We start from the raw sequence: 18,249 nt of genomic DNA, 5'->3' as shown, positions 1-18,249 counted from the left end.
TCCTGAGTGCTGAGATTAAACGCGTGTGCCACCACTGACTGGCCGAAAATTTATTTTTTTTAATGTGTCTTTATTCATGTGTATGAACATTTTGCCTGCATGTATGTCTGTACACTACATATATGCTTGATGTCTATAGAGGTGAAACAGGGCATCAGATTCCCTGAAACCAGGTGTACAGACAGTTTTGATCCACTGTGTGAGTTCTGGGAGTGAAACCCCAGAAGAGCAACCAGTGCTCCTAACCACCGAGCCATCTTTCTAGCCCCTAATTGGTTCTTTCTGTTGATTTGCCTTTATTTCTGTGGCCTCCAGGCATGGTGCTTTCTGGAGCAGTACAGAACCAGTTGGTCCCCTCATCTGAAAGAGAGCTGAGGGTTTTCACTGCCCTCTTCCTCACAGATCCACAAGGCCTCCTGTGGCCTTTGTAGAGCAGAGTCTACTGCTATGCTTCCAGTGTGCAGGGATGAGCTCTCCTTGTCATTTTTGTCCTTTGAGGATTCTGCGTTATTAAGGCAGTCGGTTTATCAGAATTAGTTGGTCCTGTGTCCATTCATGTTTGAAGTCAAGACAGTGACTCCAAGGTGTGTTGCACTTACGGTATTTAGTTCCTGCTGGGCCCTGGGAGAAGAGGGAAGCAGCCACTTGTGCCTTTCGTTGGCCATTGCCCTCCTAGCCTTCCCATCTTCCTTGCTTTGTGATGCCCTGAAATCGAAGCGGAACATGCAGCTGGGTGCAGCATAACTTCTGTCCTGTGCCTTACAAGATCCCAGCCAGTCTGTGCATGTGTGGAACACTTCTGTTTTTGTTTCTCTTTTGTTTTTCGAGACAGGGTTTCTCTGTACCTTGGGAGCCTGTCCTGGAACTCGCTCTGTAGATCAGGCTGGCCTCGAACTCACAGAGCTCTGCCTGCCTCTGCCTCCCGAGTGCTGGGATTAAAGGTGTGCGCCACCATCGCCCGGCTTCTGTTTTGTTTTCTGAGACAGGGTTTTTCTGTGGCTTTGGAGCCTGTCCTGGAACTAGCTCTGTAGACCAGGCTGGTCTCGAACTCACAGAGATCTGCCTGCCTCTGCCTCCCGAGTGCTGGGATTAAAGGTGTGCGCCACCATCGCCCGGCTGCTGTTTTGTTTTCTGAGACAGGGTTTCTCTGTGGCTTTGGAGCCTGTCCTGGAACTCGCTCTGGTAGTCCAGGCTGGTCTTGAACTCACAGAGATCCACCTACCTCTGCCTGAGTGCTGGGATTAAAGGCGAGCGCCACCACCGCCCGGCCTCCATAGACAGTTAGGGTAGAGATGTGAGTGAGGTTGGACTTTTCCAGTTACCTCCCTTTAGTTTGCCCCGTTTGTAACATGTGCTTCCAGTTTAGACCGTTACTATGTAGAGCCATCAGTGAAATGCTTTCTCTTTAGGGCCTCTTCATCAGTGGCGTCATTGGGGACCGGCTGAATTTGCGATGGGTGCTGTCTTTTGGCATGTGCTCTTCTGCATTTGTGGTAAGTTGAAAGATTCTTATGGGGATAGTGGTTATTACTGGGCTGTCCAGATGGCTTACAGGTTAGAAGAGCTTGCTGTGCAAATCAGATGACCTGAGTTCAATCCTCTGATCCCACAGTGGATGGAGAGGCATGCCGAAAAGTTGCCCCCTGACCTCCACGAGTGCACTCTGGCATGTGTGTACTCCAACTCATACTTGCATATCATAAACATAAGCATGAATAATGAATAAAATTTAAAAACACACAGCTACTGCTATTTTGATCAGATGGTCTAGATCATGGCTAACCCCTTCCTCTGGATCTGGTGTGGAGGAATGAGACTAGTCTTCATGCTGTCTGCCATCCTGTGTGTCTTACACGTAGGCCGATCTTTTTACAGCAAGAACCCTGGCGTCCTTCTTTGATTCCCATAGTCTGAATAAACAGCACGGCGGTGGGGCTCTCTGGAGCCTGGTCTCAGGTTGCCTGACAGTCACGCTCGCTTGCCTGCCCTGACTGTTGATTCCCTAACCTGGCCACTGTTGCTACCCAATGCTTTTATTCTCCATCTTCTTGCCTCAGGCGGCCGTGTCGTGGCCAGGTGACACCGCTGTCTCTGCTCCTCTCTCAGAGGTCCCGCTCTGGCAGGACTCACTCATGGCCTCTTCTGGGCTCTTAAATGCGTTTTTCCCTCTTCACCTGTGCTTAGATTTCAGTCTTGCTTTCCAGAGTAAGCCCCCAGACCCTAGCCTGGGACAGCTCAGCTTGCCTCCTCTTTCTCCAGTGTTTCCCCTTCCTCATTTGCCAAGGGGACGTGCAGATCCCTTTCTCGCACAGTTCAGCAAGGGTCGTGTGTGTGTATGTGTGTGTGTGTGTGTGTGTGTGTGTGTGTGTGTGTATACAAATGGCACCTGATAGTGAGGTGCTGAGCAGGGCAGCATCTGAATCAGAGTCATCTTGCTGGGTTCTTATTGATTTGAATCAACTCCTAGACTTCTATTTATTGATTTATTATGTATACAATATTCTGTCTGTGTTATGCCTGCAGGCCAGAAGAGGGCACCAGACCTCATTACAGATGGTTATAAGCAACCATGTGGTTGCTGGGAATTGAACTCAGGACCTTTGGAAGAGCAGGCAATGCTCTTAACCTCTGAGCCATCTCTCCAGCCCCTCATCTCCTAGACTTTAGTCAGATTCTGATTTATTTTAGTCTTTCAATGTCTGCCATTTGCATACTGAAAAAAAACTTTTTTCTTAAAGTTTTAGATATCAAAACACCGTTTTATAAGCCAATGAGCTGCACTTATATACTTACTTTTTTAATATTTAAGAACATTCAGATGTATATATAAGCAAGCATGATCAGATGACTACCTCTCCCTCTTCCCACAGCTGCTGGCAACCATTGACCATTTTCCTGTCCTTGTGGTTTTGCTTATTCTAGACTTACAACTGAGATCTACAGTATTCTACTTACCCACGCCAAGTCCTCTCAGAATAGACTTGAACTGCAAATAAAATGTCCCTTTGAGCAGAATGCCTGCGCATGATGGAAACTGTTGAATAATTCAGCAGATGATAGATAGGCAGGGCTCGCTTACGTGACTGAACTTAGTAACTGCCTAGCCACAGCTGGCTCACCTGGGACAGTCTTGCATCCACAGCGGGCTTGCCTGGGACAATCTTACAGTCACAGTGGGCTCACCTGGGATAGTCCCGCAGCCACAGCTGGCTCACCTGGGACAATCTTACAGTCACAGTGGGCTTACCTGGGACAGTCCCGCAGCCACAGCTGGCGCACCTGGGACAGTCTTTTACTCACAGCGGGCTCACCTGGGACAGTCCCGCAGCCACAGCTGGCTTACCTGGGACAATCTTACAGTCACAGCTGGCTTACCTGGGACAATCTTACAGTCACAGCTGGCTCACCTGGGACAATCTTTCAGTCACAGCGGGCTTACCTGGGACAATCTTACAGTCACAGCGGGCTTACCTGGGACAGTCCCGCAGCCACAGCGGGCTTACCTGGGACAGTCCTGCAGTCACAGCGGGCTCACCTGGGACAACCTTTCAGTCACAGCGGGCTCACCTGGGACAATCTTACAGTCACAGCTGGCTCACCTGGGACAGTCCCGCAGCCACAGCTGGCGCACCTGGGACAGTCCCGCAGCCACAGCGGGCTCACCTGGGACAGTCCCGCAGCTCAGCGCCTGGTTCTGTTCTGACCCAGTGTGCACACCTGGGTTCGTGTTGTTCTTCAATCCTCTGGAGATTGCTGTTCCCAGAGGGGATGCGGGAATAGATGGAAAACAAGGCCTCTGCTTCTAGAGTGGAGGGTGCAAGTTGAAGGGAGTGTGTGTGTATGTTTGTGTGTGTGTTTGCGTGTGTGTGTTCGCGCGTGTGTGCTTACGCAGGTGCATGCATACAGAAGCCAGTGGAGAACATCGTGGGTTTTGCTCTCTCACTCTCTACCGTACTTTCTTGAGGCAGGGTCTCTCACTGAGCTGGGTGGGAGCTTTGCTGACGTCTAGTGAACCCCAGCAATCCTTCTGTTTGCATCCCACACAGCACTGGGTGGCCAGGGTACATAAGACCACACTCAAGCTTTGACAAGGGTGCTAGGATTTGAACTTGGGTCTTCATGCTTTCATAGCAAGCATGCTTACCCACTGAGCCGTTTCCCCATGCCACGGCTGTAGTTTTTGTGTATCCTGAAAAGTGGTTGGGTATATTGAAAGTGCCCATGTGATGCCGCATGTCCCCATCTCTTTCCTTTTCTCGAAGGAGTTTGTCTTCGGCACTCTTACGGAATGGCTGCGCTTCTACAACAAGTGGCTCTACTGTGGCCTGTGGATTGTGAACGGCCTGCTGCAGTCCACTGGCTGGCCCTGTGTGGTGGCTGTGATGGGCAACTGGTTCGGGAAAGCTGGGTATGCTGCTTCCTTCTCTGATTGGATCACTGAGTCTGGTCAGACTCTGCTAACTCCGGGCTGTAGAGCATGCCTCATCCTCTCTGTTTTGGAGAGAGAAGGTCCATGAGAGTGACGGTCTGTAGACACCCAGGGAGGCACATTTCTGTGGCCGCATCTCCCAGTTCTTTCTTCTTAGCCTCTCTCCCTAGAAAACTGTCACTGTCCCACCCGAATGCCATCCATTGTGCGTGTTTGTTTGAGTTTAGCTCCCTTTGCCACATTTTGAGACTGTGGTTTCCTTATCGTTGCATTAACCATAAGGAAACAGCCATGAAAGTCAGGGACATAGCCCAGTTATAGAGCATTGTGTAGCCTATAGAAGATGCTGAGTACAGAAGGAATGGTATCTGTGTAATGGGCCTAAGGCCACCGAAAGGGGGGTGCTCTAATTCAGATGTTGCCGTGATTTGGGGCTTACAGCATCCCCTACCCCTCCCTTCATGTTAGAGTATGTTTGCTGGACTTGGTGTGTGTGGTGCAGACTGCAGAAGAAAGGGAGGTGCCTGCTGATGAATCCTCCATGTCTACCCGAAGAAGGCTGAGTGCATAGCAGGGAAATAGGTCATGTGAACCAGACTTGCTGTGTGGTTTACCACTGTTGATGAGGTTCCTGTTTCAGAAGCATTAAGGACTTGGAGTTTAGTCATTGTCCCTGGACAGTGTGTATGTGTTGTTAGGGCATGCTCACCTCCTGTCTGCTTTCTTTGTGTGTTTGCTCTTACACATAGGAAACTGAATGTGCAGTGCCTTCCACTGTGGTGTGCAGCACACCCTCTTGCTGCTGCTTCTCAGCTGCCACCTTCCCCAGTTTCGTAACGGGAGCTCCCTTGGTCATTAACATTTACCTATAAACTGTCCTGTGAGGATAAGGACCGTTCAAAAGCACTCTGGTATTTCAGTGCCTAATGCCTTCCGTTTCGCTCTGACTTAGGTTAGCAAGATTGCATTGGAAAGGTGTTTACTTTTTTATTTTGGGTTTTTATTTGTTTGTTTTCAAAAATAGATGAAGCCGGGCAGTGGTGGTGCACGCCTTTCATCCCAGCACTCAGGAGGCAGAGGCAGGTAGATCTCTGTGAGTTCGAGGTCAACCTGATCTACAGAGTGAGTTCCAAGATAGGCTCCAAAGCTATAGAGAAACCCTGTCTCAAAAAAAAAACAAAGAAGAAAGAAAGAAAGAAAGAAAGAAAGAAAAAAAGAAAGATATATGAATGAAAAGAATTTTTGGTGGAGTTAGAGATTGCACAGGACTTCATGAATACTAGGCAAGTACTCTACTATGGAGTGTTATTCTCCAGCCCCTTTTTCTCTTTATTTTTTCGAGCTAGAGTCTCACTAGTTGCCCTGACTAGTACAGACCAAGCTGGCTCGGACTCAGAGATCCATCTGCCCTGCCTCCCATGTGTGTGCTCCCACACTCGGCTTAAAATTTCTGGTCTCTGTGTAACCCCGACCGACCTCAAACTCGCAGAGATTTACCTCCCTGCCTCCTGAGCGCTGTGATTACAGGCGTGCGCCACCATGCCTGGCAAGAAGGCTTCGTGCTTTCCGGACCACAGTGTTTGATGTTACTGATAGAAGGAAGCTAACTTGGTTTGCAGGGGCCTTGGACTGTGTAATGAACTCTAACCGCTCAAGTTGCAGCCCAGCGTGGAAGTCTTTCAAGAATGTAATGCAAGAAGAGGAAAAATGATAAAAGTATGAGCCCTGAGTGAAAAGTGGGGGTGTTGCCTCGGCAGCCCCGCTGCCCATGGTCCATCGTGGGTGTGGAGGGGCCTCTGAAGGGGCAGAGTCTTACTGTAGAACCGAGGCTGGTTTTGAACTTGTAATCCTCTTGCTCTGCCTCTCAGGTGCCTGGCAGGCTGATAGTGAAGCTGCTGTGGCGAGAGAAGTCAGGCCAGTGTTGCTTTAGACTCTGACTCCTTGGAAACCTTAGCAGGAACCCACAGCATCCACTGATCTAGGAGAACTGAAAAGAATCAGTTTTCATAGGCCAGATTCTTCTCATACGCCGAGGTCCTGGCTTGCTTACTTTCCCCTTCCATGACCCCTTGATGGGTTTTAGTATTTTTATAGTATTGGAGCTTTTCATCTTTTTTTGTTTTTTCTTGAGGCAGTGTCTTGCCGTGTGACATGGGTGCCTGGAACCTGCTGCCTTCCAAATGCAGAAGGGTTAGAAGCATAAGCCACCATCCCTAGCTTCTTTTCTTTAGTTCTTTCTGCACAAGGAATTCAAGATTTCACTATTGCTCTGCAAGTGCTCCGACTCTGAGGTCAACATTTAGCATCTAAATGAAAATCTAGCATCATGAAATCTCAGAAGAATCTGGTTTTATCATTCTGGCATATTTTTCAAAGGTTTAAATAGAACGTTAATTCTTCGTAATGTACATCTTTACTGTTTGAGCCGTTTTTATTTTGACACACACACAGAATCCCTCTGACACATTGCCTTTGGTCTTTCCTTGTTCTCCTTAGCCGAGGTGTTGTCTTTGGTCTCTGGAGTGCCTGTGCTTCAGTGGGCAATATTTTGGGAGCGTGCCTGGCTTCATCTGTTCTGCAGTATGGTTATGAGGTGGGTATTTTTTCACCATTTGTGTGTGTACACTTGCTCTTGCTATTTAAGCCAGGGTGACCTCTCCTGAGGGCTGTGATTATAGGCGTGCACCACCTCGCCTGACAAGAAGGGGCCACAGTGTGTGCTGTTATTGAGAAGGAAGCTGACTTGGTTTGCAGGGGCCTTGGGTAACGCTCAGGGGTCCATCATGGGTGTGGAGGGGCCTCTGAGGGGACCTTCTGTCTCCAGGGTACACAGCCAACAAAGTCCATCCAGATGGGAGGTAGTCTTTTGGGTGGGCATGTTCAGTCTGCTGAACATTTGGCAGAGTCTGAGTGGGGTGGAGTAGTGAATCCCCAGCTGGCTCAAATCGAAGTAAGCCTGTGCTTGTAGAAAGAGGAGTAAAGACAGATCCCATTCTCTGACCTCTGAGTCAGGTGCTCCTTTGGGAGCATCGTCATCAGATGCTGCCAGCTGTTTGGATCGTTTTACCTACTTTGAGTTCCTGAGGAATCATGGTCAAGAAGCCCTAGGCATCCATCCCAGATACGCCTAGGAGCCGGAGTGATGCTTGAGGTAAAACCCCTGGAAAATGGTCCCTATAGCCACAGAGCAAGAGGCTGAGTGTGTGGAGAGCTGGGCAGTCCGTGCTCTACCTGCAAAGTGTCTATGTGTGAATGAGGAATAAGAAGGATGTAGATTGTCTGAAAGTCATAAAAGTACATTTTGAGTTTTTTTTTTTTAACCAGTTAATTTTTATTAAAAAACAAGTAAAAGAATAAGGGAACAACAGGAAGACTGTACTGTGTGTTTACTAGCTTGGTAAAATGCAGGCCGGTGACCTGTGGTGCTCTTGAGGTTGTGAAGCAATGGACATGGCAGTTGTTGGCAATGTCTGTCAGATTACAGCTGCTCTGACCAAGCTGTTCCACCTCCGGGAAGTAGCGGCACCAGCGAATGTGCTTAGTCACGTACAGTCAGTGTTTTCTGCAGTTATCTTAGCACTTTGTAACAGCAAAGACTGATGTTAAAAGTCAGCCGATAGAGAGGTAGTTAAGCTCCAGCGAACCTGTTGGAGGACGCGGTGTAGCTGCAACTCCGGACCAGGAGCTCTGAACTGAAGGAGATCCAGACACTGCGAAGATCTCAGACAACAAGCAGGCCAGGCAGTGTGCCCTGAGATGCCAGTTTGGAGAAAAGCAGGCTGGAGATGCTTGTATTAGCTTGTATGTTTCCCAGTGGTCCCTGCAGAACAAAATTTACACAGCAGTGCTTATATGTTTGGATAATTGAGAATTGGATGGGTTGGGAAGGGATCGGGCAGAAAGGATTTACTCCACCTCTTAATGCTTATTTTCTTGAATGGATTGCCCGATAAAAACCTAAGTGATTAAAAGGAAGTTGCTCTCTGGGAGAGAGCTGTTCTGGTCCAGGTAGAAGCCCATCATCTATCACAGTCACCTTTTTTTCCCTAGACGTTTTCCCATCTCTCACACTTGGCTTGTACCAATTGTTCAAGTGTGAATTTCACTCACCCCTGTGCTGCTCCTGAATCTGGCTTCTGGAAACGCGGCTTTGATTTTGGCGTTTCTTGTTTAAAAATTCTGCCTCATTGTCTGTATTGATAAGGCAGCTCATACAGCCTGGCCACTGAGTCTTTCAGGTTCCCCTCCACCTCCCGTGGCAGTTTTCTTCCCGTGGTCCCAGGCAGAAGCCCTCCCCTAAGCACGCGGGGAGCGCCCATCCCATCCCCAGGCTGCCAGCGCCTCTGCTGCTGTGCCCAGGAGGATAATTTCCCACCATGCCCTTCAACGTCATTGAGCTGCATCAGCCTCCTTTCAGCTCTTCTTCCTTTTGAATCCTGTAGGTTTCTGCTAGGACTAGGTCTCATTTATTTAGCTGCATGCTACCTGTTCAGACTGTAGGGTATTGCTTAATCCCCTCAGCTGGGTGACATGTCTTCAATGGCAGATACCGTGTCTCTGTAGGAGTTTGAATGACAAAAAAATGAGATTTTGGGGGGCTAATCCTGACTTTTCAATCGTAAATAGTGCCACTTGGTATCCAGGGGACCCTGATGATCCTCTGTCAGCCTCTCCATGTCCTTGGGAAAATGCAGTGGGAACTCACATGTCAGGACACTTGGCGCAGTGCCTACCCAGGAAGCCCTGGGTCCTGAAGTCCTCCCAACCTCCCCTCGTGTGTCTGTAATGAACACAGCTATGATGACCACCTCTGAGTAAGATTCACCTCAGCCGTCTTTCCTCTCCTCCAGTACGCCTTTCTGGTGACCGCGTCTGTGCAGTTTGCTGGCGGGATTGTCATCTTCTTTGGACTACTAGTGTCACCAGAAGAAATTGGTGAGGAGAAGCCATCTCTGTCATTCAAAATACCTTACTGTTGTAAGCCAAGGAGGTCCAAGGACAGGAATTGGGATTCTCGGAGGAAAGCTGCACACTCCTCTCAGGGCACTTAGGAGCAGTTTTGCCCTGTGCATCCTGTCCAGTTACAGCCAGTCTGTTACCACTGCATGTGTTTGAGGGGAGTGAGGTTCACATCTGAGTGCAGGAAGGTCCGAACATTTGCAGGCGGTTTGTGTAATTGAGATACTGGCTAAGAATGTCACATCTTGAGACTAGATTCTTTTCCTTTAGAAAGATGATTCAGTTTGATGTTTTTTGTTTTATGAGACAGGGTTTCTCTGTGTAACTGCCCTAGCTGTCCTGGAACTAGCTCTGTAGACCAGGCTGGTCTCGAACTCACAGAGATCTGCCTACCTCTACCTCTCGAGTGCTGGGATTAAAGGTGTGCGCCACCACTGCCCAGCCAGTTTGATATTTTATTATGGTTAAATATGGAGTGTGTACAAGTGAAGCCATAGGAACAGGGGTGTGCAGCTCTTCTGATCTTTGAGCCAACAGACTCTGGAGCCTTTATTGGTTTTAATTTCCCTGGTGTCTGAACCCTAGTTAGGTCTTCAACATGAGGAAAATAAGAACAGCCTCAGCCCCCAAGTGGTGATGAGTGCGAAGCCTCACATGTGGGCAGGCACATGGTGGTGCTCTGTAAATGGCCGCTGTTTTTGCTGTCCTAGGTCTTCCAAGTATTGAGGCAGAAGAAAACCCTGAAGAAGATTCACACAGGCCTCTCATTAATGGTGCTGAAAATGAAGACGAGTATGAGCCCAATTATTCAATCCAAGAGGATGAGGCTGTCACCCAAGTGACGGCGATAAGCTTTCACCAGGCTTGCTGCCTTCCAGGAGTCATACCGGTACGGGCTCGCCTGGCTTCTCCCTGGCCAGGGGTCGGGCTGATATGTTTTGTTTTGAGATGATCGTGTTGCATCCCTTAGCTTCCCCGATAGCCTTGAAAACCCAGAGACTAAATATTTGCAGCTTGGGGGAACTGAAAAATCTTAGTGTGGTCACTCGGCTCTGTAGCACATAGAAGCTGCAGACGGACAAGGCTAGATGTAGCCCACAAATTGCTGCCCTGACCTCGCTTGTAAACTACTGAGGCAAAAATAACAAGGTTTTAAATATGTGTTTTGAGCCTGTGGCACATCTACACGGACCTAGAGGGGTTCTGAATGGTTCACTCTCTGCCTTGTTTGTGACTTCTGGACATTCCAGGGAGCAGGCTATTGCCCTGTCCAGGGCAGAATACTCAGTATTTCCTGGTAACACATTCCAGTGTTTCCACAACCTTTGCAGGAAAACCTCTGTGTGAGCTAGACCCCTTCTGCTGCAATCTGTCTGTCTTGATGTTTTGGGTGCCCTACCCTTGGAGTACAAGTTAAGAGGCCTAGGTTGTATTTCCATCTTGCCCGCTAACTTCCTGTGAGACCTGGTTAAGTCACTCAGTTCCCCTTCCTGTGGGGGGTGATGACACCCATCTTGCCTGGGTCAGTTGACAAAGCACCTGTTTTCGTCACCTTGCTTTCAGGGTGCTTATGCATTGTCCCCGCCCCCACTTGAGTCCGTCTGTAGGCCATCCTCTGCCTCTGCCTTCCTCTCGGCTCTCTTCTGCCTTGTGCCTCTCTACTAAAAACAAAACAAAAAAACCCTTCCAGCAGGTAGTCAAGTGTCAGTCAGATATAAGTGTAATACCCTAACACCCTGAAATGCTTGACTCCAGAGACAGTGGCTAGCGTTAGGAAGACTCCGGTTCTTGTGGCCTGTCCTTAGGAAGATCCTGTCTTTCAGTTATTAAAACATTTTGATGGTGTTTGCTTGGGTTGAGACAGAACTTGGGTTTGCTGTGACAAAACAAGAAGCTCCTTTGCTGTTTCCTTTGTACTTCCTAAGCCATTGTTCTCCAGCTCGGGCGGGTGGAAAGGAAGTCTGGTTAACCCGGGCCTTTGTCTTTGTAGCAGCCTGTGGGCAGTGAGCTCTGCTGCTTGGGATTTGGCTCTCTACGGGTGGCTGCTGCCCTGCTAGAAGCTCTTTTAGAACAAGTGGCACCTGGGGAATAGCTGGCGCTCAGGGGCAGGAGTGTACTAGCCAGACACCCTTTGAAGTCAGCCCTCTGCCTCCGCCTTCCCTTTGATGCTAATAGTCAGGGTTTCCTGGTAATAATGTGTTGGACGCAGGAGTCTCAGCCATCACCCATTTAAGGTCGCTCTCCTTCAAAAGAGAGCCAGGAGGCCAGTCAAGACCGCATCCCTTCCTTTCTGGCCCACCAAAGATGCTTTCCTTTGTGGGATGTAGGGCTTTTTGGGAGCTCTAATATGAAAATGGTCCTCAGGTGGCTTTCTTTCTGAGTGTGACTGGGCCGCTTTGCTCTCTGTAGTGGCCAGCATTAACTGTGTAGGAAGAGAACCAAGGAAGTGTGGCTGCCTGCAGTGTGAGCTGAGATCTTAGCTAGGCTGATCCGTCCGTGGCTGATGCGGGTTGGCAGCGCGGATACCATGGACCTTTTGTCTCAATAAAGAAACATGGGTACAGTGTGTACTGCTCTCTGGGTTGCAAACACTGGCTTGCCTTTACCAGAGGAACGATAGGAGAAGACACTGGAGATAGCTAAGAAAAGCTGTGTGCGTTTTTTGTTGTTGGTTTTTTTTTTTTAGAAGCCAGTGAGAGTCAAGAGAAGAGAACGGGCTGCCAGGTAAAGTCAGGGAAGTCACGCTGTGCCGTTTGCTGCTCATTGATAGCTGTGTTTTTCTTGCAGTACTCACTGGCCTATGCCTGCCTGAAACTGGTGAATTACTCCTTCTTCTTCTGGCTGCCCTTTTATCTGAGCAACAACTTCGGGTGGAAGGAAGCTGAAGCTGACAAGCTGTCCATTTGGTACGACGTCGGAGGCATTGTAGGTATGCACGTGCGCATCTCCTTCCGCATAGGCAGGAACCTTGCTTCATTTGAAGTTTTACTGCTTGCTCCATAGCCGTCTCTCCCAACCCACCAGACCAGTAAACATGCAGACTTGTGTGAGAACAAAAAGTCCATAGAGAGGAGAGGCAGCCCGAGCGGCTGTGATTCATAGGCTGTCTTTTCTTAGTCTTTGGTTGATGGATCAGTCCTTTTGTCTTGAGACCGCTCGGGAATCCCTTTAAACGCAGCCCCTTTGTATGCTTTCAGGGATGGCTTGGCTTTGAAGCTGATTTTGTGAGAGCTTCAAGGTGGAGTGGGAATATGTTCGCTTTGGCTTCCTCCCACTGTCCCCCTGTCTCTGGCCAAGGAAGCAAACACAGCACCTTTCAGGGTAGATTGTCAGATATCAGAGGGAGGAAGAGCAGGGATTTTCCTTTCCTTTCTTGCGTATGTCTGTGTTCGCAATTGCCTTGCTGTATAGGGAGGATTTGTTTTATTTTCCAGGCTGGGGATTGAACCCTGGACTTTGTGCATGCTAGCAAATAAATAACCCTAGTTCCGCAACAGATTTTACAAGTGTCTTTGTGGTGTAGGCAGAAATGCAAAAAGGAAATAATAAACTGTTAAATAAGGCCAACGGATTGCACACTGGGGCCCCACCTTAACATCTCCGTCTCCTTGATGTTTACATACAGAGATACAGTAAGACCAAGCTACCCTGAGTGCATGAACGGCACAGTAGGCCCTTAGGTGGCACACTGGCCTCATATCTGAATTTGGCCATTGGTAGCCTTAGGTCCAGAGCCAAAGGTGATATAGACAGCCCGAGACCTGCCATATTCTGTGTCCTCCAAAATTAAAGGTACCTCGGTGCAGAAGGAAAGCTGCAGCTCAGAGGTTCTGTTGACCGCTTGTAAGGCGTCTTCCTTAAACTTGGTGTTGTTGAGGCCAAGCCCACACCAGGCAGCCCGAGCTGCTTTCTGGTTTATGGTCTTCCTGCTCCAGCCTCCTAGGTTCTGGCAGTAAGGTTTACTTGGTTAGTTCATCATGCTTTAAGTTAGAGTGAAGAAAATCCAGGGATCGCTCACTTATTATTTGGTGGGGAAAATAGTATATGTGGATAATAATGGTTCTGAAGGTTTTCTTTTTTTCTTACTTTGATGCTTGATTTGTGGTGTCCTGTCTATGGGCCATCACTGCGGGGAGGGGACACTTGAGAGAGGAGCGTGCCTCAGATAGCTGTGCCCAGCCACTGCTTTCCACCCATGTGTGCTCTTTGTGCCTGAAGGTGGGACTCTGCAAGGCTTCATCTCCGATGTGCTGCAGAAGAGAGCGCCTGTGTTAGCCCTCAGCCTGTTCCTGGCGGTGGGCTCCCTTGTTGGGTATAGTCGTGAGTATTCCTTTGCAGTGGCCTTGATTCACTTGCTCAGAGTCGGTGGTCAGCCATGGGGAGAGCCGTGATTAGCTCTCAGTGCCTGGGAACTGTCATCACATGGTTTTATTTGTGTGGGAAGGAAACTGGCATCTCTCCTGCTTTGTGGGTCTGTTTAAAAGCTTGCTTGGGTGTGTATTGCTTTGTTTGCTGGGTGGCTCCAGAGGGACAGCATTAGAGCCAATAAAACCATAAAAGGGGGCAAGGTTTCAAAAGCAGGGAAGATGGTAATTAGTAGGCCGTGTGTGTGTGTGTGTGTGTGTGTGTGTGTGTGTGTGTGTGTGTGTGTGTGTGTGTGTTCTAAACACGGTAGCGTCTTCTCTGGCTTTTAGGCATTTCATTAGCTTGAGCAGCACCAGAGGCAGACAGGACAAAAGCTGGAACGGGTGGTGAGAGTCGGCTGTCTTTGTCGTCTCCAGAGGGATTGCGAGTGTCAGGGATGCAGCCGCTGTGCACGGAAGGAGGCACATGCCGCTGCTGAGCCTGCACAAGTCACCGTGCCGTGTGTCTCTTCTCTCACAGGCTCTCCAAACAATAAGTCCATCAATGCACTTCTGATGACCATCACAGGTACGGCCGACACTCTGTTTGCTCACTGCTGCTCTGGGGGTCAGAGAGCGCTGTCTCCCACAGAGGGACTGATACTAAAACCTCTGCTCTGTAGCACGCAAGTGAGAGGGAGATCGATGCCTCCTTTTCTAGGTTCTCCCCTCTGGTTGTGACTGACCCCCTCAACCCCTGTGATAGAAACTGTCCCCGTGGAGGGGTCCTAAACATTTAGATTGCCGCCCCAGGCCTGGATTTGACTTCAGAAAGTGACTTAGGAAGGTAGCACATTGGAAGTCCAGGACAGCTAGCTTTTTCTCTGGTGCCGAACTGGGTTGGTATTTCCCTGAGTGCTAGGTAAAATTCTGGGTACAATTAAGGAACATGTTTTATATATATAAATTAAAGTTATTTTTTAATTCAGCATGATGTGTGACTGATTCCAGTAAGATGACCCAGTTTACAAGCTCCACGCCGCACCCGCCCGTGGGTTGGCTTTCTTTCTTTTTTTTTCTTATTTATTATGTATACAATATTCTGTTTGTGTGTCTGTCTGCAGGCCAGAAGAGGGCATCAGATCTCATTTCAGATGGTTGTGAGCCACCATGTGGTTGCTGGGAATTGAACTCAGGACCTTTGGAAGAGCAGGCAATGCTCTTAACCGCTGAGCCATCTCTCCAGCCCCCATGGGTTGGCTTTCTGAGCGCAGTGGCAGTTAGGGTCCCTGAACCTCTGGAACAGCACTGTGTGTCCCTCTCTTGCCAGTGTGGTGTTGCCTTGGGTGTGTGTTCCGCTGTTTTCTTCTCACCCGTGGGTGCTGTACAGACACTAGTGTGTCACATCCTTCGGGAAGGGATTTTAGAAGAGTAGAGATCAGTTAGTGTGAAAATACTGTCTGGGAGCACTTCCTTTATTTTCTGTTTCTCCCCAACATTTTGATGTTTTGTCTTATCTGACTAGAATTATGGATCATATTTTAACGCAAATCTGTTCTCGTTATGGCTTCAGGGTTTTTTATTGGCGGACCGTCCAATATGATTAGCTCGGCTATTTCTGCAGACCTGGGTCGCCAGGAACTGATCCAAGGGAGCAGCGAGGCTCTGGCGACCGTCACGGGAATCGTTGACGGAACCGGGAGCATTGGTGCTGCTGTGGGCCAGGTGAGAACAGCGTGTGCTTGCCGGCTCCCACGGTAGGTGGCGCTCTTGTGCTGCGAGCCGCTCTACAGCAAGCCCTAGGTTTTCAGCCTCTGAGAGGTGGGACCTGATATGGGAGGCATCTCATATGACCATAGATTGCGTCACAGCCACCTCTGAGTGTAGTCTGTGTTCTCCATGCCCAGACATCTGTGACTGGTCCCAGAGGGTGACTTAGGTATCCCTCTCCCGTAATCATCTGGGATGCAGAACACTGGAAGTCTGTGGGCCTGCTGAGATGGAACCTGTTGATCCGTGGATTGCCCTGTGGATGCCGAGAGGCTAAGACGGTACTACTGTAGTATCACAGTGACTTGAAGTTTGCTGGTTTGCCTGACTAGTGGGTGAACTGCTGCTAGCTGATGCAGTGAGGAACAGTGGACTATCCTGTACACAGCCATGGAGTGGATGTATATCAGCATCTGCTCGCTGCAGTAATGCAGGCTCCCTGAGGGCAGCATCATGGTTTGGTTCCCCTGTAGTCTTTCCTGGCACACAGGAGACACACTGCTTCCAAAGCACTGCACAGTAAACGGTTGACACACTTAGGATATTTGAGTGTGTGGTCAGGGGGCAAAATTAACAAGGGCAGGAGAAATACTTCTTCATGCTCTGTGATAGAAATCAAACAGGGCCGCTGTCACCCATTCAGAAGGCTTCATGTCTGAAGGGACAGTGAATAAGCATTTTATTTTATACACCTACATATTTACATGTTTGTAAGTCTGTATGTGGAGGCGTGTAGATGGAAGTTTCTGTCCTGCTCAGTTCTGCAGCCATTCAGTCCCAAATAAGCACACAGAGGCCTATATTAATTATAAACTGTTTGGCCTATTGCTCAGGCTTATTACTGACTACCTCTTACAACTTAACCCATAGTTCTCGTCTATGTTTAGCCAATGGCTTGGTACCTTTTCTCAGGAAGGCATTCTCATCTTGTTTCCTCTGCTTCTGGATTACGACTGCATCTCTGCCTTTCCTCTTCCAAGAATTCTCCTAGTCTGGTTACCCCACCTATACTTCCTGCCTGGCCAACCAGCATTTTATTAAACCAATATGAGTGACAAATCTTTACAGTGTATAAGAATGTTACCCCATAGCAGGGGCGTGCATGCTGTGTGGCATATGTGTGGGTTCTGGAGCTTGAACTCAGGTGACAAGGGTCTTTACCCTCTGAGGCATCTTTCTGGTCCCATCACATTGAGTATCGTATTTTATTCATTCATTCATTCATTTTTGGTTTGGTTTTTTTTTTTTTGAGAAAAGGTTTCTCTGTAGCTTTAGAGCCTGTCCTGGAACTCACTCTGTAGATTGATCAGGCTGGCCTCAAACTCATGGAGATCCACCTGTCTCTGCTTCCTGAGTGCTGGGATTAAAGGTGTGGACCACCACTGCCCAACTAAACTGAGTATTTTAAATTGTTTCTCACTAATGCTCTCTAAGTGAATTAGGTGGGTAGTTGTAATTGACACTACAGACATTTTGCTTTGAATTTTCTTTTTTCCTTTTTGCGGATAGTTTCTCCCGTAGCTCAGGTGACCTTGTATAGACTGTCAGCACCTTGAGTTTCTGACCCACCTCTCAAGGACTGGGATAATAGACCCACGCTCCCACGCCTGGCTTCTTGGAGTTTTAACCCTATATGTCTCAGACGTCAGTGTTCCGACCCTGATGGTGATCACGTCACCCTCAGACTGACCCCCACAATCAGGCCAGGATTCAGGGTCCTTAGCTTTCCTGGTGTTCCTGGCTGTTCCGGAACCCAGAGATTCGCCTGCCTCTGCCTCCGAGTGCCAGTGTTAAAGGTGTGGGCCACCATGCCTGGCCTCTTGGGGATTGTTGAATAACTTGCCATTGCCTCACCAACTCTGAAGGCTAGAACTCCACAGTCTGGCCCTCAGCTATTCCCTGGGCTGCGCCACAAGTGATGGTGTTGCCTCTACCTTCCCCTGACTTTTCAAGGATTTGTTATTTTTCCGTTCTGGTTGCCATAGCAGCTGGCTCATGCCTCCAGGAGAACACTCATTATCCATGATGTTCAACTGCCAGCCTGGGTGTCTGTGCTCTCTCTGTACCAGAGTCTGCATTCCTTGAAAACCAGCTTGTTCCAAGCTGAGCACGATGGTGCACACCTGTGATCCCAGCCTCAGAAGCAGCGGGATTGCTTTAATGTCAACCTGGGCTGTGTAGTGACAACCAGGTCATCAAGGCATGGCAGCATCCTGTCTCTAGAAAACTAAAATTAAAAGCGAACTGTTTCATCCACCTTTGTATTTCTAAAACTTAGTATGTTGTATATGTGTGTATGTGTGTATGCATGCCTGTGCTGTGTCACACATGTGGGGGTCGGAGGACAGTTTGTGGAAGTTGATTCCTTGCTTCTGGGATTGGGTTCTGGAGGGAAGACTCAGGTTGCAAGTGTCCTTACCCACTAGGCCATTTCACCAGCCCCCTTAGTGCATGCTGGACACACATTTGGAGGTATGACCCAGCTGCACTGTCTACTAAGGAGAAATGAGAATAAATGTGTACATTGAAAGTTAAACATTTTAGGCACTGAATGTAGAGACAGCACAAATGTCCAGCAGCAGATACATGCATACATAGAATGCGACAGTAGCCATGCACTGGAGTGTTGTCCCCCAGTCCTGACCACATGCGCAATGGTGCGTGTTCGTGCACATGCAGACATGCAATGAGTATGTTTTTTTTTTTTTTAACAATTGAAAGAAAGATAAATCTTTTTTTTTTTTTTTT

The 18,249-nt window shown here is 48.7% G+C and overlaps 1 protein-coding gene across 3 annotated transcripts in view; it reads left to right on the top strand.

Annotated features, from left to right (window-relative positions):
- Window positions 1-18,249, top strand: part of Slc37a3 (solute carrier family 37 member 3) — a 43,625-nt gene that overhangs the window by 20,208 nt on the left and 5,168 nt on the right. For all 3 annotated transcript variants that reach the window (XM_005365853.3, XM_026788586.1, XM_026788587.1), the window contains exons 6-14: window positions 1,410-1,493; window positions 4,263-4,408; window positions 6,926-7,022; window positions 9,280-9,364; window positions 10,099-10,277; window positions 12,176-12,317; window positions 13,607-13,708; window positions 14,273-14,320; window positions 15,305-15,456. In XM_005365853.3, the coding sequence (XP_005365910.1) occupies window positions 1,410-1,493; window positions 4,263-4,408; window positions 6,926-7,022; window positions 9,280-9,364; window positions 10,099-10,277; window positions 12,176-12,317; window positions 13,607-13,708; window positions 14,273-14,320; window positions 15,305-15,456 (1,035 nt within the window). The remainder of the gene's footprint in view (window positions 1-1,409; window positions 1,494-4,262; window positions 4,409-6,925; window positions 7,023-9,279; window positions 9,365-10,098; window positions 10,278-12,175; window positions 12,318-13,606; window positions 13,709-14,272; window positions 14,321-15,304; window positions 15,457-18,249) is intronic.

This window comes from Microtus ochrogaster, unplaced genomic scaffold (assembly GCF_000317375.1).
Source record: "Microtus ochrogaster isolate Prairie Vole_2 unplaced genomic scaffold, MicOch1.0 UNK4, whole genome shotgun sequence".
Taxonomy (NCBI): domain Eukaryota; kingdom Metazoa; phylum Chordata; class Mammalia; order Rodentia; family Cricetidae; genus Microtus; species Microtus ochrogaster.
The sequence above is the reverse complement of the archived record's forward strand: the minus strand, read 5'-3'. Positions and strand labels throughout refer to the sequence as shown.